The sequence below is a fragment of the Camelus dromedarius genome, chromosome 1, assembly GCF_036321535.1.
Source record: "Camelus dromedarius isolate mCamDro1 chromosome 1, mCamDro1.pat, whole genome shotgun sequence".
NCBI lineage: Eukaryota > Metazoa > Chordata > Mammalia > Artiodactyla > Camelidae > Camelus > Camelus dromedarius.
This window is the reverse complement of record NC_087436.1, coordinates 18,000,238-18,024,443: the sequence shown is the minus strand read 5'-3', so window position 1 is coordinate 18,024,443 and position 24,206 is coordinate 18,000,238. Positions and strand designations below refer to the sequence as shown.

The following is a 24,206-nucleotide window of genomic DNA, read 5'->3' as shown; positions in this document are numbered from 1 at the left end:
CCAGAAATTAATACAATATTGTAAACTGACTATACTTCAATTTAAAAAAGTAAATAAAAAACCTGCAAGAAAAGAAAGATTTCTTACTTATATGCTGTGAAGTTCATGTAAAAGGAATGAGGTGCATGTTTCCAGCCTTGGGTACCTTAAAAACTGCGTATTTGAGGACTCCTGAAATTAATCTACAATTAGATCTTTTAAGGCAATTTCATTTCAGGAAATAGATTTATAAGTACTTAAAGGGAAATGTCTGAGTGTGGAAAAAGACATCATATGATTTTGGCTGATCGTACCAAGATCTGGACTCTTTGGCTTAACAGGTCTGCTTACAAAACTATAAATCTAGTTGACTTTACACAACAATGAACTCTCTTCCTCTTTTACAGTGCTATAACTCTTCCGTGATTTGTGGTCGTTGCGTCCTCCAGACACTGCTTATATACTGAGTATCCAGGAAGGAAATTAGGTTATAAAATAGTATGCTGAGTGTAGTCGGCTCTGTTCTTTGAGGGGTCGCAAAGTAAAATGCACAGGAGATGAAACTAACAGCAATTTACAGTTGGAAAGAGACTGAGACAGTAAGAACTGAGACTAGAATTAGAAGTTGCAGATAGAAGTCCAAAGGCCTGCGTAAATTCTTGAGCCAGTTTCACTGCTAATTTACTGACTCGGAGGGAAGTCATTTAACCTCAAATGAGCTTATGCCATACAGGTACATTCACGTGTACACTCATTTATTTAGCGGCTACTAAGTATCTATGGTGTTGCCAGTTTCCAGAGATAAGACTCTGTCCTGCCCTAAAGACATCTAACAGGGGAGCTAAAAGTCCAGTTCGTGGCTCTCAGTATTTTCTCTACTGTGCAGCTCCCAAGTTGGGACTGTCCCCATGAGCTAAGGAGATTTGTTACAGGAGTAAATCTTGGTAGTTCAGTCCACATGTTGGAAAATGTGGAAAAGCCCCTCCAGAAAATTTCGACAGACACTCCATTTCCCCCACCCGCCCTGCCCCGACATCCTTTGTGAGAACTGCTGGCCAAGGAGGATCTTACAGCCTCGAAGGGCAGTTCTATGGGCAAAATTACGTATTATGGGAAAAACGAAGACCTAACAGTGCAACGTTGCTGAGTCATTTACACAGTCTCTGTGCACAGATATGCCCAGAGAACTTCAGCATCTGTTCCTAGAGCAGAGTCAAGATCTAATATTTTGATGCCATTTTACCATGTATAAAATCTGCAAAAACAGTGTTTTCATGTAAGTTTTCATAGCAATAGGTAGGGCAATACTACCTTTTCCACTTACATATAAAGAAACGGAGGTCCAGGTAGGTTAAATAACTTGCCGTCATCTCATACCTAGAGAGTGGCAGAGCTGGAAGTTAAAACCAAGTCTTTTGGACCCTAACGTCAGTCCAGTTTCCACCACTAGGGAGAACCCTACTTAAAAAATGTGTGTGTGTGTGTGTGTGTGTATGCTTATTCTTTTTCTTAAGATAGAAAGGTCCTGACAAACCTTCCAGGCAAATTAACAATTCAAATTTAAAAATAAAATGATAAGCTTCCAATTTAAGGTACAGTAGTATGGCTCTTAACTGATATTAATGGTTAAAAAAAAGGTTTTCTGCATGAGGCTTCTAAGTGTTTCTACACTAAATGTTTAGGAAGAAAAAACAAGCGCATATATACATCCCATTAAACAGAACACAGAGAACGTAACTTACACTGAAAACAAATGGCAGGCAGTCTCCCTACATAGTCAGCGCTAGGTCGTGTTTCTCCCGCCTTCTCTCTAGCGGTCATGTCCAGTTCTGCCCCTGGTGTTTTTAGTTCCTTCCGATTGTAACGAACTCCCCTCCTGTCAGCAACCTCTACCTGCTTAGAAGTCTCTGCTTTTGTAATCTGAGGAGGAGTGTGAGGTCAAAGCCAGAAAACAACCTTAATAATTATTCAAATATAAAACCACACATGCATGTTTGCCTGTGTGTATGTATGCACACACAGAGCCACATATGCATAGAGACACACTACGGGGACCACACTTCGTCTCAATGTCTGCATCACTTCCCTAATCATCACAAGCAGGCATCAACACAATGACATATAGAGAAGGACTTTTATGAACTCGGGAATGATGGAAAATGGAAAGAACAGATTATGAGATTATTAGAGTTATGAGGCCTTAGTTTGGATCTAGGTTTGGGATCATAAGACTTTAATATGGATCTAAGTTTGGCCCAATGATTATGAATAGATTAGTTGACTGGGTCTGATCCCAAATGTCTACCTGTAAAAACGAATAAAAATAACATGCATATACCCGAACTTTGTGAAATTAGTGCCTGCAATTACACAAAACATTAAAAAAATAATTTCTTATTAAATCAAAAAGTTCTGATACAAAGATAGTCCTATTTCTCACATGTTCTCTCTCTCTCTCACACACAATTAAACAGTAAGCAGATACAAATACAGAAAAAAAACAAGTAAGTCATTTACTCTCATGAAGTTTATATTTTAAACGTATAGCCTTGTTTCACACAGATGAGTGTTAAAATTCTAATTCACACACACACAAGGAATAAGCTAAAGTGATAAAAGTCTTAAATGGCACCTGTCAAGGTTCATTATCCATCACTGATCAGCTTTCCAATGAAAGAAAAAGATGTGCAGATACTTAGGCGTTTCTGTATTTATACGTGCCTCAGTTACAAAAACAATTCTTTCCTCAGCTACTTCCATAGAGACTACTTAAAACAACAAAAGCCAAGCAAAAACCTCCAGAAAGTTCTCTTGCTTCAGAAGCAGAGAACAGCAGGTTCTGTAAATAGCCAAAATGTGGGTTCTGATATGAAGGCTGACCCACAGGCAGGGCTACAAAGAGGCACCCACTCTAAATGCCCTTCTCCCCACTGTTTATTCTCACTTATCCCTCTGTTCACCAGTTAGTAAGCCAAGGAGGGGAGTCCTCGTATTGGAAGGCACAAAGTGGCATTAGAAAGATGCCAGAGGTAAACCCTACCTCCTTACCTTCTCCTGAGCCAGTCATACAGTTAAGGAAAGACAGAAGAGAGTGGCGGGGACGATAGTCTTAAATTAAATACATTGATTTCAGTACTATACACAAAATTTCTTCCCCCATTTTCTGGAAATCAGCCTTCTGGAACCCACCTTTTTCTCAGGGAAATGCTGGTGCCCACCATCGGCCTAAGTGGTTCAGGTTGGCCAACTCCAGCCAGAAGTAGCCTATCAGATGGCTGCACTCCCCGGCCACAGTGACTGGTGGGGAGGGCGCCACGTGAGTCAAGTTCAGTCTATGGAAATTCAACTGGGGGCTTTCATAAGGAAGCCTGGGAACTGAAAACCTCTTTAATGGAAGCCTGGTGGCTGTCTCATCACCATGAGGGAACCTGCACAGGACTAGAGCAAGAGCAAAGTCAAGTAATGGAGAGAATGAGAGTGAGTTCAAATGACCTGGCTTAAGACCATGGCTTGCCTGAAACCAAGCCCACAATAGGACTTTCCAGTTATATGGGCCAATGAATTTACACTGGTGCTTAAGCCAGTCTGTGTTGACTTTCCTGTCACCTATAACCAAGAGCCCAAATCCCAAGAAAGAAATGAAGAACTGGGAGAAGATGGCGGAGTAGAAGGACGCTCGCAGGTCACCCTCTCCCACAAATACACCAAGACCCACATCTACAGACCCACTCAGCCAACCAGAGCACCTGCAGAACTCCGGCAGAACATCGCCCTCTTCAAAAGATAAAGACGCCAAAAATCTGGTAGGAGAAAAGGAAAAAAGAAAGAACAAAAGGCAAAGCAGCGCGGGACGGGTCCCGCGGGGAGGGAGCGGCAAAGGAGGACTGGCGCTCGCTCGCTGGGTCTCCCCTCTCCAACTGAGAGGCCAGCGGGACGGAGGGGGAGCCTCCGAGGCTCGGATCTGTACAGAGCAGCCCTTGACTAACAGAACTAAGTTAAACGGGCACAGAGCGTCCCCCCAACACCCAGCCTGAGACGCGGGCCGGCAGCGGCGGGCAGGGCCAGGCTGCACAAGCCGGGCGGAGGACGGGGGCGGCTGCACGGAGGCAGCCCCGGGGGAATGCAAGGGGCTGCGTGCCATGGCTGTGGGTGCACAGGGCAGAATAACCTGGGCCCTCCATACAACAGCAAGGTTGATGTGCTCTCGGGGGGAAGGGTGCACACCCCCATCTCTGAAAACCCGCGGAAAGTTTTCCCGGGAAGAGAGGCGGGGCTCAGGCACAGCCGCCATATCCTCCGCGCTGATCACCCAGGCGGGGGCGGGGGCGAAACCTGCATCCGCACCAAAGGGCTTAGCAGCAGCCCGGGGCAGATAGGATCCTTCCATCCTGGTCCCTCAGAGAACTTGCTCCACAAAGACAAAGAGCTGGGTTTTGGCTCGGAGCAGGGACAGGGCTGTGCCTCAGTCTTCCCTGAGCCCACCTGCGGAGCGCCGACCAGGGCGGGGCGCGCAGCCGCACAGAGAGCGGAGCTACCAGCGGCGCAGGTAGAGGGAGAGCGCCCCCCCCCCCCCCCCCCCCCCCGCCTTTCGGGCAGGAACACAGCCCCTGACCGAGGTGCTGGGAGGGGTCACGACCCGCCCTCCTACCCGGCCAGTCTGCAACATCTGACTGCGGCATCCGGAGGGGCAGCAACCCGCCCGCCCACAGCAGAGAGCTGCATCTGACCCAGTGTTAGGAGGAGGCGCGATCTGCTTGCCGACAGGTGCTGGGAGCAGCACAGAAGAGGGCGCCAACGGAGGGCCTCTGAAAACAGCAAGCTGAGCTTCCAAAACAGGACGAAGACAGAAAGACTTCACATTAAAAACACACAGACTCCAGGAGAACACCGACAACCCCCCCCCTTTTTTTTTTAAGTCTGTTTTTACCTGTTCTATTTTCTATTACTCTCTTAATTTTTACTTCTTAATTCATTTCTATTTCTCTTAGGTTTTGATGTCCTGCTATTGATTAGACACAGGTTTCAAATACATCTATTCATCTCCCCCCCCCCCTTTTTTTGTAAAGGTTTTAAAAGGACGTCTCAACCTGATTAATACTCTGCTTCAACTCACTCCTCTATTATTCATTATACACTGTTTTCAAACCCTCATTCTCCCTTCTTTTAGAATTCTCTCTCTCTCTTATTTTTTTTTTCTTTCTTTCCTAAGTTCTATTCCTAAATAGGCATTAGATAGATAAAATCCTTAAGGACCAAAATAAACAACTGATACTCCATAAACCACAGTGCCAAAGAGGTATGAGCAAGATGAAGAAGCAGAAAAACCTTTCCCAATTAAAAGAACAAGAGAAATCCCCTGAAAGAAAGATCAACGAAATAGACATCGATAGCCAACTAGATCAAGATTTCAAAAAAGGAGTGATCGAATTGCTGAAGGAATTAAAAGAGATAGTGTTTAGAGATATAAAATATGTCAAAAATGAAATTGAAGCTATAAAGAAGAGCCAAGTAGAATGGGTAAACTCATTGACAGAGATGAGGAATGATCTAATAGCTGTGCAAAGCCGACTAGATAATGCAGAGGAACGAATTAGTGATCTAGAAGACAGGGCAATAGAAAGCACCCATTCAGAAGAACTACAAGAGAAGCAAATAAAAAATAATGAAAATAGCATAAGGGACCTATGGGATAATATAAAGCGTCCCAATCTTCGCATAATAGGGGTCCCAGAAGGAGAAGAAAGATCAAAGGGGATTGAAAAGGTTTTTGAAGAAATCATGACTGAAAATGTCCCAAACTTAAAGAAGGAATCAGATATCCAAGTACAGGAAGCTCAGAGGGTCCCAAACAGGAAGAACCCAAATAGACCCACACCAAGACATATCATAATCAAGATGGCCAGAATCAAGGATAAAGAAATGATTCTAAAGGCAGCAAGAGAAAAGCAAAGAGTAAGTTACAAGGGAACCCCCATAAGGCTCTCAGCTGATTTCTCTACACAAACACTACAGGCCAGAAGGGAGTGGCAAGATATATTCAAAGCCCTGAATGAAAAAAAGATGCAGCCTAGGATCCTTTATCCAGCAAGGCTATCCTTGAGAATAGAAGGAGAAAAAAAGTTTCACAGACAAAAAAAAGCTGCAGGAGTTTAGCAACACTAAACCCATGCTAAAAGAAATATTGAAAGGGCTATTCTAAATAGAAAAGCAGCAGGATGCTACAGAAATGAGAAACACACAACTGGAAAGGTGATAACTCATGAATTACAAATAAAGTAAACATGAAATTATAAAAGAAGACATACAAATCACTGAGAGTGGGAGAGGGAGGCAGGGAAATATAGAATATTTTTTTCTTTCTTTTTTAAATTTTGTTAACAGTAGGATGGGTTTGAGATCATGTTACTATCAGTTTAATAAAAACAGTTATAGTAATGGGTTGATAGATTTACAAAAAAGGCTAACCACAAGCCAAAAATTTACAAAGGAGTCACAAAAATTAAATAAAATCCATGATAATACAAAGGAAAATTACCAAACCACAAAAGGAAGAAGGAACAAAGAGGATATACCAATTCAACTGCAAAGCTAAGTTCAAAATGGCAATAAACACACATCTATCATTAATTACTGTAAATGTTAATGGACTAAATGCTCCAGTCAAAAGACACAGAGTGGCAGACTGGATAATAAAGCAAGAACCTTCAATATGCTGCATACAAGAGACCCACTTTAGGGAGAAGGACACATATATAGATTGAGAGTGAAAGGATGGAAAAGGATATTCCATGCAAATGGAAAAGCCAAAAAAGCAGGTGTTGCAGTACTGATTTCAGACAAAATAGACTTTAAAACAAAGGCCATAAAGAAAGATAAAGAAGGACATTTTATAATGATTAAAGGAGTGATACAAGATGAGGATATTACACTCGTTAATATATATGCACCCAATATAGGAGCACCTAAGTACATACAAGAATTACTAACAGAGATAAAGGGGGATATTGATGGGAATACAATCATAGTTGGAGATTTTAACACTGCATTAACATCACTAGACAGATCTTCCAGACAGACAATAAACAAGGCAACAGAGAAATTAAATACTACAATAGAAAAACTAGATTTGGTGGATATTTTCAGAGCATTACACCCCCCCAATAATAGGATATACATTCTTTTCAAGTGCACATGGAACATTTTCCAGGATCGATCATGTACTTGGGCACAAAAGAAACCTCAACAATTTTAAGAAGATAGAAATTATCTCAAGCATCTTTACTGACCACAATGCCATGAAACTGGAAGTCAACAACAGAGAAACAAAGGAGAAAAAAAGGAAAGCATGGAGATTAAACAATATGTTATTGAAAAAACAATGGATCAATGAGGAAATCAAAGCTGAAATTAAAAATACCTTGAGACAAATGATAATGAAAGCACAACCACTCAAAACCTATGGGACACAGCAAAGGCAGTGCTAAGAGGGAAGTTTATAGCGATACAGGCCTTCCTCAAAAAAGAAGAACAATCTCAAAGAAACAATTTAACCCACCACCTGAATGAATTAGAAAAAGAAGAACAAAAAGCCCCAAAAAGCAGCAGAAGGAAGGAAATAATAAAGATCAGAGAGGAATTAAATACAATAGAGATTAACAAGACCATAGAAAAAATCAACCAAACCAAAAGCTGGTTTTTTGAAAAAGTAAATAAAATCGACAAACCTCTGGCCAAACTCACAAAGAAGAAAAAAGAGAGAGCACAAATTAGCAAAATAAGAAAGGAAAATGGAGAAATTACAACAAACAAAATAGAAATACAGAATATCAAATGAGAATATTATGAAAAACTATATGGAACCAAACTGGATAACCTAGAGGAGATGGACAAGTTTCTGCAAACATACTGTCCACCAAAACTGAATCAAGAAAAATCTGAACACTTGAACAATCCGATCACTAGAAAGGAAATAGAAATAGCAATTAAAAACCTCCCTACAAATAAAAGTCCAGGACCGGACGGCTTCACCGGGGAATTCTACCAAACATACAAAGAAGAACTCATACCAGTCCTTCTCAAACTCTTCCAGACGATTGAAAAGGAGGGAATACTCCCAAACTCATTCTATGAAGCCACCATCACCCTGATACCAAAACCAGGCAAAGACACTACAAAAAAAGAGAATTATAGGCCAATATCACTGATGAACATAGACGCCAAAATCCTCACCAAAATTTTAGCAAATAGAATCCAACAACACATAAAAAAGATTATACATCATGACCAAGTGGGGTTCATCCCAGGGACACAAGGCTGGTTCAACATACGCAAATCAATCAGTGTAATACATCACATCAACAAGAGAAAGGACAAAAACCACATGATCATCTCAATCGATGCAGAAAAAGCATTTGATAAAATTCAACACCCATTTATGATAAAAACTCTCACCAAAGTGGGTATAGAGGGAACGTATCTCAACATAATAAAAGCTACATATGACAAACCTACAGCCAGCATAGTACTCAACGGTGAAAAACTCAAAAGCTTCCCACTAAAATCTGGGACAAGACAAGGATGCCCACTATCACCACTCCCATTCAACATAGTCCTGGAAGTCCTAGCCACAGCAGTCAGGCAAGAGAAAGAAATAAAAGGGATCCAAATTGGAAAAGAAGAGGTAAAAGTGTCATTATATGCTGATGACATGTTACTATATATAGAAAACCCTAAAAGGTCCACACAAAAGCTACTAGAGCTGATTGAAGAATTCAGCAAGGTAGCAGGTTACAAAATTAACGTTCAAAAATCAGTTGCATTTCTTTACACTAACGATAAATCAACAGAAGAAGAAAGTAAAGAAACAATCCCCTTTAAAATAGCACCCAAAGTAATAAAATATCTGGGAATAAACCTAACCAAGGAGGTGAAAGAATTATACACAGAAAACTATAAACCATTGATGAAGGAAATTAAAGAAGACTTTAAAAAATGGAAAGATATTCCATGCTCTTGGATTGGAAGAATCAATATTGTTAAAATGGTCACACTGCCCAAGGCAGTCTACAGATTTAATGCAATCCCTATCCAATTACCCAGGACATATTTCACAGAACTAGAACAAATCATAATAAAATTTATATGGAACCATCAAAGACCTAGAATTGCCAAAGCATTACTGAAGAGAAAGAAAGAGGCTGGAGGAATAACTCTCCCAGACTTCAGACAATACTATAGAGCTACAGTCATCAAGACAGCATGGTATTGGTACCAAAACAGACATATAGACCAATGGAACAGAATAGAGAGCCCAGAAATGAACCCACAAACTTTTGGTCAACTCATCTTTGACAAAGGAGGCAAGAATATACAGTGGAATAAAGACAGTCTCTTCAGCAAATGGTGTTGGGAAAACTGGACAGCAGCATGTAAAACAATGAAGCTAGAACACTCCCTTACACCATATACAAAAATCAACTCAAAATGGATTAAAGACTTAAACATAAGACAAGATACAATAAACCTCCTAGAGGAAAACATAGGCAAAACATTATCTGACATACATCTCAAAAATTTTCTCCTAGAAGAAATAAAAGCAATAATAAACAAATGGGACCTAATGAAACTTACAAGCTTCTGCACAGCAAAGGAAACCAGAAATAAAACAAGAAGAAAACCTACGGAATGGGAGAAAATTTTTGCAAGTGAAACCGACAAAGGCTTGATCTCCAGAATATATAAGCAGCTCATACGACTCAATAAGAAAAAAATAAACAACCCAATCCAAAAATGGGCAGAAGACCTAAACAAGCAATTCTCCAAGGAACACATACAAATGATCAAAAAGCACATGAAAAAATGCTCAATATCACTAATTATCAGAGAAATGCAAATCAAAACTACAATGAGGTATCACCTCACACCAGTCAGAATGGCCGTCATTCAAAAGTTCACAAATGACAAATGCTGGAGAGGCTGTGGAGAAAGGGGAACCCTCCTACACTGCTGGTGGGAATGCAGTTTGGTGCAGCCACTATGGAAAACAGTGTGGAGATTCCTCAAAAGACTAGGAATCGACTTACCATATGACCCAGGAATCCCACTCCTGGGCTTGTATCCAGAAGGAAATCTACTTCAGGATGACACCTGCACCCCAATGTTCATAGCAGCACTATTTACAATAGCCAAAACATGGAAACAGCCTAAATGTCCATCAACAGGTGACTGGATAAAGAAGAGGTGGTATATTTATACAATGGAATACTACTCAGCCATAAAAACCGACAACATAATGCCATTTGCAGCAACATGGATGCTCCTGGAGAATGTCATTCTAAGTGAAGTAAGCCAGAAAGAGAAAGAAAAATACCATATGAGATCGCTTATATGTGGAATCTAAAAAACAAAAACAAAAACAAAGCGTAAATAAAGGACAGAAATAGACTCACAGACAGAGAATACAGACTTGTGGTTACCAGGGGGGTGGAGGGTGGGAAGGGATAGACTGGGATTTCAAAATTGTAGAATAGACTACACTGTATAGCACAGGGAAATATACACAAAATGTTATGATAACTCACAGAGAAAAAAATGTGACAATGAGTGTGTATATGTCCATGAATAACTGAAAAATTGTGCTGAACACTGGAATTTGACACAACATTGTAAAATGATTATAAATCAATAAAAAATGTTAAAAAAAAAAAAAAGAAATGCAGAACTACTATTAGCAATTCAATGCTGGGCTTGGGAACTACTAAATAATTAATAGTGTAACTAATATAAAATCATGTACCATCAATTAAATAATGCAGAATCAATCCCAGAAGCACAGGAATAACTACTCAGTCAGCTTTATTCCATCCCAGAACTGAGGACATTTCATCAGCAAAACAAAGACAAAACATTTGAGTCGTTTATACTTAAGCCTCTGAAGTACCAATTCATCTCTCAGAAAAATGTCCTGAGAAACACACCTGCAGGAATCTTATGCTGAACTCCTTAGAGAGAATGAGTGCCAATTACAGAATACTTCTACTGATAGCAAAAAATTCTACACTTTGACCAGTCATAGCAGCTAACATTAATAAAACCATCTGGCCTAAGTCTGATGTTAATTAATTCCTTGTACGTAAGGTTGGAGGAAGGCAAAGACAAACTAAAAGACCATTTCTCCTACAGAGTACAATTACTTGGACAGAAGCAAAAGCTAGAATAGATACACTTAAAGAATCTCAGTCAAATTTCTCATTTAATGTACTGGTTTGGAAATCTTCAGTAGGATTTCAAGTGGGGACCTGGAAACTCAAGCAGCTGTTAGATGACATTATTCTGTACGGAAACAAACTTAAATTACAGACATGATCCTGATACGAATGTTTTAATTTGCCACAAACACCATATATTTATACAGAAACACAGAAAAGGCAGACAAGCTCTATTCTGTGCATGCCTAGTAAAAACGCTCTTTTAGATCATGCGAATTAAATTTATGGTGACACAGAATTATTTCTCTAAGTCTCAGTGAAAAGTAAACTGAGACAAACTAACAACAACAACAACAAAAGCCCAGTCTTTTTTTGACAGGCTGATCTCAGTTGATAATTTCAAATTCTGGCTGTTCAATATTGCTTAGTGGAAATTCTCCAGATGGTTTCCAGACAAGCCATTATTACTATTGATCACTGACAGATCACATTCAAAAACATTTTTAAAAATTACTTCCCAGTAATGCTATAGCGCCAACTGTGCAAGTGAAGGACACACTAGGAAAGTAATACATAAAAGGAACACCCACATGAACATTTACCTTCCACTGCTCGTTTGAAGAAGACTTTGCAGCTGCCACAGGTTACCACCCCATAATGACATCCTGAAGCCTCATCCCCACACACCAAACATATTTTGGAAGGTCTTGAAGATCCAGTAGAAACACTTCGTAAAGTAGAGCTGGGGAAAGAAATTGAGATTTAAATAACTACACTGTAATGGCACATTTGACATGCTATACAGCTTAGCTCAAAGTCTGTCAGTAATCGTGGTTCTGTAAATGTACTCAGTAGGGTCACATACCACGTGACTTAGAAAATGAAGGCAGAGCCCTCTAAGGGGAGTGATGTATCAAGAATTCTGTAGAGCAAAGCCTCTCTTCTCTGTGTACTAAGAAATCATACACAATCGCATGCAAACCTTTTCCTATTTAACATTTACCGAAAAGCATTATTTGCATTCTAGGTGAGCAGGGAGGAGAGAAATCTTGAGCCAAGTCATCGTGGAAGTATTTTAGGCATCAGAGGGTTGTTACAATACTTCTTGACTCTCTTCACCCAGACTCAGATTATATATCTCAATTATGTCAGATAAAAAAGTCTCCTCTCTCCAAAACAACTAATTAAAATAAAAATAATTCTTACTTCTACTGCCAATAACTTCACCCCTCCCAGCTCCTGCATTTCTTCCACATTACCTTATATAGGTATGTTCAAATTACTTCATTTACTTACTTATTTACTTACAAATACTTACTAATTTGAAGAGACACAGTCAATACGAAGAACAAGCCATCTATGGTAACTATCTCAGGTATCTTTCATGGTAAGAAACTGAAGGGTTCAGTTTTTAGGGACAAAGTTAACCTTTTAAGCAACAATCTGTAGATGCACTTTTTAAGGAGACTCTTCTCAATATATGCATTACTGGCACAATCTGAATAACACTGTTTAAAATTCTAATAAGGTCTCATAGCTCAGTGACAGGTGGGTACCAAGCAGGCAACAAATTTGATTTTTTTTTCATTCCTAATCCACATGCATTTATTGAATATCCACCCACCAGTCCTGTGCAAGGTACTGAGGAAATGAATATAAACAGCCCTGGCCCTGTCCTCCAAGTCGGTGGAGACACGGACTGTGGCCGTGTGTGCTTAGGTGTGGGGTAATATGGCGGCATGTTGTAGGCTCAGCCTTCCGTACTGGGGAGGGTGGGGGTACACAAGTCAGAGAGGTGACAGCTGAGCTGAGTTTTGCAGCACAACTAGATGGTAGCCAGACAAAGAAAGAGGGCAGAGGAAGCAGGATGTGCAATGGCTCAGAGAAATGTGAGCCGGATGTGTGGAGGGTGGATGGATTCGGGGTATGGCGCTGCCGTCACCTTGCTGTCCTGGCTTTTGTCTCCACGTGAAACAGCAGGAACATGGGAAACAGACTCAAAGAAAACACATAAAAGGCTGGAAGGGTTATGTCATGGTGATGATTTCTCTGTTTCTCAAATTAGCCAAAACGTGATAATATTGCCTTGGTAATTTTTTTAAAAAACATGATTTGCTATGTTTTAACTACACTCTCACCAAAAAACAGATGACGGAACAAACTATTCAGCTGCTCAGAGCGCTGGAGCACGCCTGACTTTCTAGAAAATGAGTTCTTACATCAAGGACTGAAACAATGTTCTCCAAAGTTGTTTCTCCTTCTGAGAAAAGCACTCTTTATTATTTTTATTAGTGTCCTTTGACTTCTTTATGGCATTCAAAACATTCCATTTCAGCACCAGTAACTTCTCCGGCAGATCAGCCAGTAAAAACTCAATCCATACTCTGTCCGACTCTCCAATGCTTCACAGGGAAATACCATGACTTTGTAAACAATTAGAATGTAACTTAAAAATCATCATTAACATGTAATTGCTTTTCCACAACCGCAAACATCTGAGGGATTTGTAGTTAACATTTTTGTGAACCTTGGTCATGGTCCCCAAACTTAAGAGTCTCTTAACTTTAGTCTTTGGAAGTCTCCCCTTCTTCTCCAAACTCACTTTCTGGGCTGAGTTAACGGCATCAGTTATGGGCTGAATTGTGCCCTCCTCCAATTCCTATGCCGAAGTCCTAGCCCCGAGAACATCAGAGTGTGATCTTTTTTTGGGCACACAGTCAGAGCAGAGATGGTTTGTTAAGATGAGAGGTCATTCTGGAGAAGGTGGGCCCCTAATCCAATGTGACTGGTGTCCTTATTAAAATGAGGAAATGAGGACACAGACACACACAGGGGGAATGCCCTGTGAAGACGAAGGAAATGATTCTTTCACAGGCCAAGGAATACCAAAGATGGCCAGCACGCTGCCAGAAGCTGGAAGAGGGATGCAGCAGACTGTCCCTCACAGCCATCAGCAGGAACTGACGCAGCCAACATGTTCATCTTGGATGTGCCTACAGAACCAGGAAATAATCCACTCCTGTTGTGTAAGCCACCCATTTGTGGTACTTTGTTAGGGAGCCTGAGCCAACCAGTACAGAAACTTAGACTCACCTCTGACTATTCTTTCTCTCTGTTTTCTTTCCCCATCTGTCAAATTCTAATTACTTCACCCTCAGAAGACATCCAACTCCAATCACTTCCCACACCTCCTCCGGTGCCACGCCAGTCCAAGCTATCAACGCCTCTTCCAGGGATGTGCAAAAGCCTGTTGGCTGGTCATCCTGTTTCTCCCTGCCCTCTTCCTTCCCTGGTAGCCAAAATGATCCTTATTCAGTCCTTTGCTCAAAACCATCCAAGGGATTTCCCTCACACTCAGAGGAAAAGTCAAAGTCAACCTCTGACCACAGAGCCCTCATTTGGCCCAAGACTTCACTAACCTCTTTCCCTTGCCTGAGTGCCTTCAGCAACACTGGCCTCCTTGCTAGACCTCAAACATCTGAGGTGTGCTCCCACCTCAGGGCCTTTGCATGTGCTGCCCCCAGTTCACCCTGATATCTCTGTAGCCCCCTCCCTCACCTCCCTTCAGGACTGTATCCAAATACCACTTCCTCAGTCAGGCCTTCCCTGACCATTCTACTGAAAACATCCATTCTTCCCAACCCCCTTCCCCTCCTGCTCTATTTTTCTCCCTAGGGTATAACACTATCTCACATGTTGTCTGTTCTTTACGTCTTTGGTCTGTTTACTGTTTGCTCTGTTTATTGTTTCCTTCATCCACACAAGAAGGTAAACTCCACAGGGGCTGAGATTTTCTTTGGTGTTTGGTTTTCCACTATGTCCCCAGTGTATGGAATGGTACCCAGTACCTAGTAGGCACCCAGGTAACACCTGGCATAAATGAGTGATCTCAGATAATCGGCATTTTCACAGTAGTCATCAATTCTGAGCTCTGACTTACAGAAAGGGACATTCTTTGTTTTTAAATGTCCTGAGCATGAAAAGTATGGAGTGAAATCAAATGAGCAGTCAAAGAGAAAGTGTAGCACAAAAAAGGATGCATTGTGAAACTCAAATTAAAAGTCCTTTTGCTTAATGACAAGATTCAAGCAAACCCGAATTATGTTTCCTTGTTGATCACTAACATCTCTCAATGAGGAAGGCACACGCTTGCCTCTGCAGGCCTCTCGGCAGCCCTCTAACAGGGCTCCTTCTCATTTTCCTGGTCATTGATGTAGATCTCTGGCGTTCGACCTTCAGCCATCTTTCCTCTCACTTCTCCACTCTACCCCTGAATGATCTCCGTCTTCCTGGCCCAAACAGCTCCTGTGGGGAATGGCTTCCCGAACCTGTACATCCAGCTCCAACCTCTCCCCACATTCCAATTTCACATGTTCACCTCCTTCACATAACTTCCCTGCCTTTCTGTGCTACTGGCTTCTGGAAGGGTACTGCCACCCGCTAGGTGCCCAGGTTCAAACCTTAACGAATCCGTTTGCAAGTCCTGCTCGTTTAGCCTCGCACCCTCTCCCATTGCTTCTCTTCACTCCTCTGGTGGGAACACTGGTTCAAGCCCTTGTCACTTCCTCAGGGTTCCTCCCCAACCTCCCCCAACCCTGCCCTCTCAAATTCCTTCTACAGTGGCTGACAAATGAAGTTTCCTGTCACAGATTTCTGGTTCTATGACTTTCCAGCTCAGAAACCTTCACCCCTACCCAGTACCTCCGTGAATGGTAACATTTCAGTCCCTCTTCCTCCTCTGCCTTCCCCCGCTGGTCTTCTCAAGCTTGTGCTCACCAGGCTCCTACATCCCCATCGGGATGCTGTGGGTACCGCCATCTGTACACCGACTCCCACTCCAACTCCTGCAAAACCCGTCCCTCCTCCAAGGGCCCCTGATGTTCTCCCGGCAGGATGCCCCACTGTCCCGTTGTCCTGATTCACTGTCCCATTTCCCGAACCCCCCTCCCTCAGCAGTCACCACTGTGGCCCTGACATTCGTGACTTGTGCACTTATCCTAATCCCCTGAGGGCAAGGACCTTGTCCTCTGCCTCTCTGTGCTCTCTGCTGCCATTAGTGCAGCATTGGTACTATTTATTGAGTAAATGAAATCACACTCTTAATCTCATGACAGTAGAATGTAAATTTCCAAAAGGCGATTTTACAGGAGGTAAATGAAGGAGGCCAAGGTTATAGATTCAATTCCTATACGGTTCATTTAGCTTTGCACAGAGGGAAAAGAAAAAAACAAAACACATCCAAGGAGACAAACTATCCTCAAAAGCTCAGCAAGCTATTCCACAAGCATATGCACTACTGACACAGAAGACAGGCCACAAAGTGTGGGTGGGTCAGGAAAACTCCAGTCTCCATTGAGACCCTATCTTGTGGTTATCTCTGAAACTGAAAGTTTCAGTCAAATTGGATTTCAAGCTCAAATTAAATTCAATGTATTACACACAGTAAATAGCCATTATTTGATCTGATCAAGCATAAAAACATCTACATGTAAAAACTTACTTTTCCTAGAATAGCTAATCATATGGCACTTAAAATCTTTCCCGCATCTATGATTATCTCTATGCTGATTTTGCTTAAAATTTCTGCATAAATGTACGCATTATAATGGTATTCTACCTCTTAAAAAACATTTTAATATTGACGAGTTGGGAAAAACGACCCAAATTGGTCATTTTTGGTCTTGGTAATCAAAGACACATTGTTCACAGAAAGAAGTTGATAATCAACAGATAAAGGTAGTTCATAGGATTTTCTACAAATGGTAAAATACTATAAAGCAGAAATGAGTGAACATTGTATTTCCACTTGTAAACCCAGTGTCTCTCTCAGGGAAACACAAGTAAGATGTAACTATTTTCAGCACCAAATATAATAGTTCTAGCGATTCATTGAAGAGATTGAGGAAATTAATCAAAGGTTCATGCTGATTTTGGTGACAACTGGGAGGCAGATATACTAACCAATCATCAAAAACACATACTGGGCTATCTTTTCCCCCAAAACAGCTGGATGCTTAGGGAGAAGCAGTAAGAAGCTGTGTGAGAAAACATGATTTTTACCAACCAAAAAATAACTGGAGAAATTGGCTGAGAATCTATAAGGCGCCATGCTGTTCCAGGAATTACCATATGGAAAACTGTCTTTCCCCACCTTCCTAACAGTTATATAACAATACAGTAGTGATTGATCCACTATTCAGTGGCCAGAAATTCTTCAGATGAAAAGAACACTTTGTCTTATTTCTTAAACTCAATTCAATGTGAAGGAAACAAACCTCCCTTCTGCACTATCACTTCATCAGATACACACTTCTACCATCACCACCAGCTACTGAAAAGGTTTTTTCCCCACATGCAGTCAATTCAAGCATTCATTCAGTTACCCAGCACATAGAGAATTTGGAGGAATATATAAACACCACCTCAGGAAACTGCCTTATAGCCGAACATGCTGGTGTGTCACAATCATTCATTAAACTGTTCATTGGAAGCCCGCCATGGGCCCCACTGTTCTAGGCACTCAGCTGAATAAGAAAGAGAAAGTTCCTATTCTCTGGGAGTTTCTGCCATATTAGGAGAGAAAGACAATACAGAAGGAAGGAAATAAATTCAGATAGTGATGAATGCTATGAAGAAAATGACAGAGACTGAGATTGAATGGAATGGTGGAGGGTTCGGATTCTTTAGAAAGGTGGCCTGAGAAGTCGGCTCGGGGGAGACGGCCAGGCGTGGGAGGATGCCGAGCAGAGGGAAGAGCAAGTGCAAAGTCCCTGAGACAAGAATGAACGTGACACGTTCCAGGGACGGAAACAAGGGCGACGTGGCTGAGAGGAGGAAGGGGCTAGGGGTGGTGGGCTGTGAGGGCCAGGAAGAAGACAGAGAGGGACCACGTGGGTCTCCAGGGCTATGGTAACGACGAAGGATGCTATTTTAAGTGCCGTCACGAGTGATGTGAATATTGAGATGATTTAAGCAGAAGGGTAACATGATCTGAGTGACATTTAAAAATCTTACTTTGGCTGCTGTCTGGAGAATGGACTACAGGAGTGGGTGATGTTGGAACTGGGGAGACCAGCCAAGTTGGCTCCTGCAATTATCCGGGCAGGAGATGATAATAGCTTGGATTAAGCTTAAAGTTGTAAAGACAGTGAGAGAAATGGCCTTTTTAAAAAAGTAGACAGTACCAACAGGACCCACAGAGAAACTGGATGGCGGTGCTATCTGTATTTACAGATTGGAGGGAAGAGCAGTCTGGGGGGGTCTGTTGTGGACCCAACAGTGGTACAACAGTATTGGTATGCTATGTTCCTATTTTTTGTAAATAGTAGAATAGCAATAATATTAAATCACAATCTACCCATAGGAAAAACTGGGAACAATATTTATCAGGAGTATGTAACCTTTCTGGGCCAGTTTTGTCACTTGTTAAGTAGTGATTACAGTAGTGCTATCTTACTGGGTTCTTACAGGTTAAATTACTTGGTATATTTAAGAGCATTTACCACAGGGTCTGACACATAGTCAGTGCTATTTAAATCCTGGCTATTAATAATCAGTATTACTACTGGATCTACAATTCTTTTTTTTAACTGAAGTACAGTCAGTTACAATTGTACAGCACAATGTCCCAGTCATGCATATACATGCATATATTCATTTTCATATTCTTCTTCATTCAAGGTTATTACAAGACATTGAATCTAGTTCCCTGTGCTCTACAGAAGAAACTTGTTTTTTAAATCCATTTTTATGTATAGTGGCTAACATGTGCAAATCTCAAACTCCCAAATTTATCCCTTCCCACCTCCTTTCCCCCGGTAACCATAAGATTGTTTACTATGTCTGAGTCTGTTTCTGTTTTGGGATCTACAGTTCTTAACAGTGACTGCCATAGGAGTGGAACTATAGATAATTCTACTTTTCTATATTACATTTTTCTGTACTGCTTTAAATTTATATAAGCATGTATAAACATAGGTTAGTAGCAGAAAAAAAGGTTTTTAACAATATAGTATAAGAGAGTGGTACACCAGCAGCCGTGGTGTTTGCTTACTGCACAGGCAGTGTTCCTTGTACAAATGGGTTTGGGTGTCTCTTGTAAGAACTCTGGTTCCCCTGATGTCTGTAGCGTGCAGGTTGGGAACAGCCACATTAGATCATTAAGATAAATCATTGTTTATCAAATATATACTCTTTCATATAAAGAACACTGAGAAACGGAAGAATTTGGAGAGCACTTGACATACAAAAGATATGTTTCAAAAACAAATCAATGACTTTAAGGACTAGTTTACTAAAATCCTTGTTTTCATCCACATACAAAATATGCAAAATAAAAAAAACCAAAAACCTTTTTGCTATTTCCTTTTGTTTTGATAAGCATCCATCCTGAGTCACAATATTTAACCTGAGGGATCTCATGTTAGTTTTCCCATTATTTAGGGGGACTATTTGGGAGTAATTCTTGTGGAACATTTTCTTTTATGGGATTATCTTTGATGATAAGTGAATCATTAATGTTTTGGAGGATAATTCACCACTAAATAAGATTCATCCTCTTAAATCACGGTTCATAATGCACCACAGACAGGAATTAAATAATTGGTACACAGCTTACAATCTCAGATGTATGAATAAAGTTACAGACAAAGTTACCCGACACAGAAAATTCAGGGACATAACTACCTTGGAAGATAAAATTTAAAGCACAATGATGGCTGGTTAGTCTTTTCCAATTTACTTTTTTGTTTGTTTTCACAAGTTTATACGATTAGTAATATTTCTTAGAGTGGCTCTGTTTAATGAGATGTATTTTCTCTACTCTGAATTTCATTTAAGTGAATGCAATTTTCCCATAAAGGAATTAAAATTATAATCTAGAGAGCACAGCTTCAGCACAGCAGGAAAGTATCCTGACAGATATTAAAGGAAAAAAAAAAGGTAGGAATATTTTGGATCATAAGAAACTGACGCCCACCCTAGTGTGTATAAAATTTCATTTTAAAAATAAGGATATATTCTAGAAGGGCATTCAAGTAACTTTTTCTCCTTAAACTATGGTTAGGCAAATACATATTTGATCAAAATATGCAAAATCTATTTTTTTGGAAAATAGGCAAAAATACTTAAATCTAGATTAAAATGTATTTTCTAGAAAAACAAAGAAAACTGTCAGATGTAATTATTGGCCGCTGTACTGCTAATGAATCATTTTAATCAAATGATTTTTACTAAACACGGGTTATGTGGAAGTCCTTCTGAGGACACAAAGATGGCAAATCACTTGTACTTTCACTGAGTTTAGCTGAGTAGGGGAGGTAAGACCTGGAGACCGATAAATATTCAAGTCACTGTGTGGTAGGAGTCATCCATGGCTTAAAAATGAGTCAGAATTCAGAAAGAGCCCAATAACTTGCTGCCGGGATGACGGACAGCTTCAGGGAGGAATGGGGCGGTGTGAAAATGAGCTGGGAAAGAAAGCAGTCCAGACCAGGACAAACACACTGGGGTCCAGAACTTGACAAGCTGCATCCTAAAAGTGCAGAAAAGGGCAAAATTAAGTGGTTAGAGATGATCCTCAGACAATGAATTGAAACATCTGGTTGACAACTGAAAACATGACACGGAAAATGAAGAGAGATGGGTACACAGATCTACCACGTTAGAGGACACAAAGTGATCGGTTATAGTTTTTAACATGTACAGTGTAGACAATGACCACAGAAAGGTCTGATGACCTGGGAGGAAACTAAGGACCACTGAGAAGGGCAAGCAGGGAAAACATGCTCAACAAGAGAAAGGCTGAAACCTACTTAAAAGGCAGGTTGCTCTCAGGGAGCAAGGTTTCTAGATTTTATTCATGGAACCACGGATGAGCTCACCTGAGCGAAAGGTAAAATGAAGAGAAAAGAAAGTCATAGGTGGCAATCTACAGAAAACTAGCATTTCTGGTCAGGCAGGGAAAGAACTAGCTAGCAAACCAAAGAGGAAGAAAAATCAAAGAAGAAGAAAGACCAAAGAGGCAGGAAGGCAAGACAACACAGTCTTGTAATCAAAGAGAGGAGATCAGGAATGGGAGACCAGCAGGGTCAAATGCCACCAAGAGGCTGAGACTTAAGGTTGACCACTGGGACATGGTCATCGTTGACACCGCTGACCTGAGTGATGGCTGTCTTTCCTGCATATGTAAGATGGCATATATAAGCCACATTAAAGTGAAAGGCACTCCTCATCTTCTCTATTAAGAAATTTCCATATTCATGCAAGTTGTCTTTGTCATAAAACAATACCTGGTAATTTGAGCCTATGCAGCCTCTAAACAGATCTAACATCAAATCATCTTCAGAAACATGCACTGAGCACACACATGCCGGTCAGTGGTTGCTAATACAATGACCAAATGTATGTGCTAAAAAAAAAAAAAGCCTCCACATTTTATTTTGCCCCTGCGATCACTGGCATGTGTGAGTCTATTTATACACATTGTAAGTTAGTTACTTAGCATCCCCTGGGATGGAATCGTGGACTTATCACATCATCTGCGGGTCAGTACTTTATAAAGTATGTTTTAAGGAGATTACGTCTAAATACCTGCTTGAGTTGTATTAAAGGAGGTTTTAAGGAGATTACCACAAAATGCTTGCTTGAGTGTTTTTAATTACAGTGACTTTGCTTTTGACACATACTATAAATATTAAACATGATTTTACGTTCTGCCTGAACATTAACTATCCTTGTGTTAAGATGCAGACTTTGATGCTGAGACCAATGGCATGAGACACCGAGCACTCGTGGGTGCTGGACCAAGCTGTGGATCTTGAACCTGAGTTATTTAGAAATTACTGATTTCAGTGTGTTTTTAGCTTATCACATTTTCAAGAAGCTGATGTAACACATGCTTCATCGTGGCCTTTCTGAGCAACAGAATATAGCTTCTCTCTATACATTTAATTAATGAGTCAAAACTCCAAACAGCTTTTTCCCTGAGTTGTTTTTCGTGCAGTCTAGAAATAATAATTTTCAGTGCCGCTGTTACTGCCCTCTGGTTTGCCAGCTCAATTCAGCTACTACTGCTGCTCATACGTAAGATCACAGAGGCTTTTCAACTGCCACTTTCTACCTGCCTCATTCTAAGTTTTTCCACATGGGGTAAAGGGACAGCCTTCGTTATTTCAAGAATTTACAGGTGATAGGTTTAGAGATGCTCACTCCAAAATCTATAAATCAATGACATTAATGACAATGTCCTAGCACTCTTGGGGACAGTAAACATGACACCACGCCCTGTTTACTTCAACCTACTCAGTGTTTGATTCTGAGCAGTTACCACTCCTCCAAATATTAAAATCAGCAACTTAACAAGGCATCAAAAGTTGCAAGGAATGCTCAGATTAATTGGATCAAATGAATTCCCTTTCTAATATCTCAGTTTCTGAATAATCAGTGAGGTATCACTTGAGAGTTAGGGGAAAAAAAACTGAAAAAAAATCCCAAATAATAAACGTATTTTCTTAGGGTTAATTCTATAATTGTGAAGCATCACTATTTTCTGGTCAGCTTAATACTCTGTTTTTCAGTAAAGTTATAAGGCATCTATCAAAATAAATCTTTCCCATTCACACATTAGCTTATCACAGGTGGAAAAAAAATAATGGCCCTTTTCAAAACACTAAGAAATTTTTCTAGTTATGAGGGTTTTCTCCACAGAAGCCTACAGTATAACCACACACAGGAAGAGTAACCCTGACCTTACTCTGCTTAAAGGCGGTGTGACTTGCATCTGGGTCCTGTTGGAAGGCGTCCCCACAAAGAACAGTTTTGTCAGTGTGGCAAAATGCTACTCAGGCTAATGACCGGCCCCACTGGTAAGCTCTGAAAAGAAGGTGTGTGTGTGCCCATATACCTAAAGAGAATCACACACGGACACTCGAACATGCCAGAATCTTCTGCAGTGTTCTTCTGCCCTGCAGGTAATTTTCATTAAGAATTTCCTCGGGAGAAAAAAAAAAAGGCAGAGGCTTCACGTAGGAGCAACCCTAGGCCACTAGGTAGTGGGTTTGGATAACTGAGTCTGCAAAGTAGTTCAGAGGCACCTTTCCAACCCCTCCTCCGTCCTCTCAGGATGGAGGAATCAATGCCGCACTGTTCCATCAGGAGCTGTCAATGCTCACCTTGAAGTTCCCTACAGAGCTGCCTTGTACACCTCTCCCACTTAAGCACACTTTGCAGGATTAGGCCATATGAAGACGATGCTTTCCGACTGTTTTTGACCTGCAGAATCAGGAATTTCTTATGGTTCCATCTGACACACGTCTGGCCACTGGCTTCACCTGTCTACCACAGCACAGCACTTCTAAGTCAGTAAGACGATCATCTACTGTGACGTGGGCAACAGCACCTGCTAAGGATGACGGTCTCAGGCCTCCAAGGTGACACAAGGAAGGACGGGGTGAAGTTCAACACTGCTTATCCCACCCCCAACACTGCGCCGGTCCCTTCCACTACCACATTCTCTGGTGATTTTGGCTATTATTTTAAAAACTGTTGTTCTATACTTTGTTTATTTTTTCTGATCAATTTCAGTACTTCTGTTTTTACCTGAAATGCTAGTTAAAAAAATTCTTTTGTGTATATATATATATATATACATATATATATATATATATATATATTTTTTTTTTTTTACTTGAAGTATAGTCAGTTTACAATGTGGTGTCAATTTCTGGTGTGCATGTACACACATATATTCGTTTCCATATTCTTTTTCACCGTAACTTACTACAAGATATCGAATATAGTTTCCTGCGCTATACAGTATAAACTTGTTTATCTATTCTATATATTATCAGTTAGTATCTGCAAATCTCTGACTCTTAATTTATCCCCTCCCACCACTCTTCCCCCAGCTAACCATAAATTTGTTCTCTGTCTGAGAGTCTGTTTCTGTTTTGCAAATAAGTTCGTTTGTCTTTTTTTTTTTTAGGTTCCACATATAAGTGATATCATATAATATTTTTCTTT

The 24,206-nt window shown here is 40.7% G+C and overlaps 1 protein-coding gene across 3 annotated transcripts in view; it reads right to left on the bottom strand.

The window, feature by feature from the left end:
• Positions 1 to 24,206, bottom strand: part of NR3C2 (nuclear receptor subfamily 3 group C member 2) — a 330,623-nt gene that overhangs the window by 154,834 nt on the left and 151,583 nt on the right. For 2 of the 3 annotated variants that reach the window (XM_031465002.2, XM_031464999.2), the window contains exon 3: positions 11,777 to 11,928. In XM_031465002.2, the coding sequence (XP_031320862.1) occupies positions 11,777 to 11,928 (152 nt within the window). The remainder of the gene's footprint in view (positions 1 to 11,776; positions 11,929 to 24,206) is intronic. The other variant, XM_064491164.1, reaches the window with a different exon arrangement.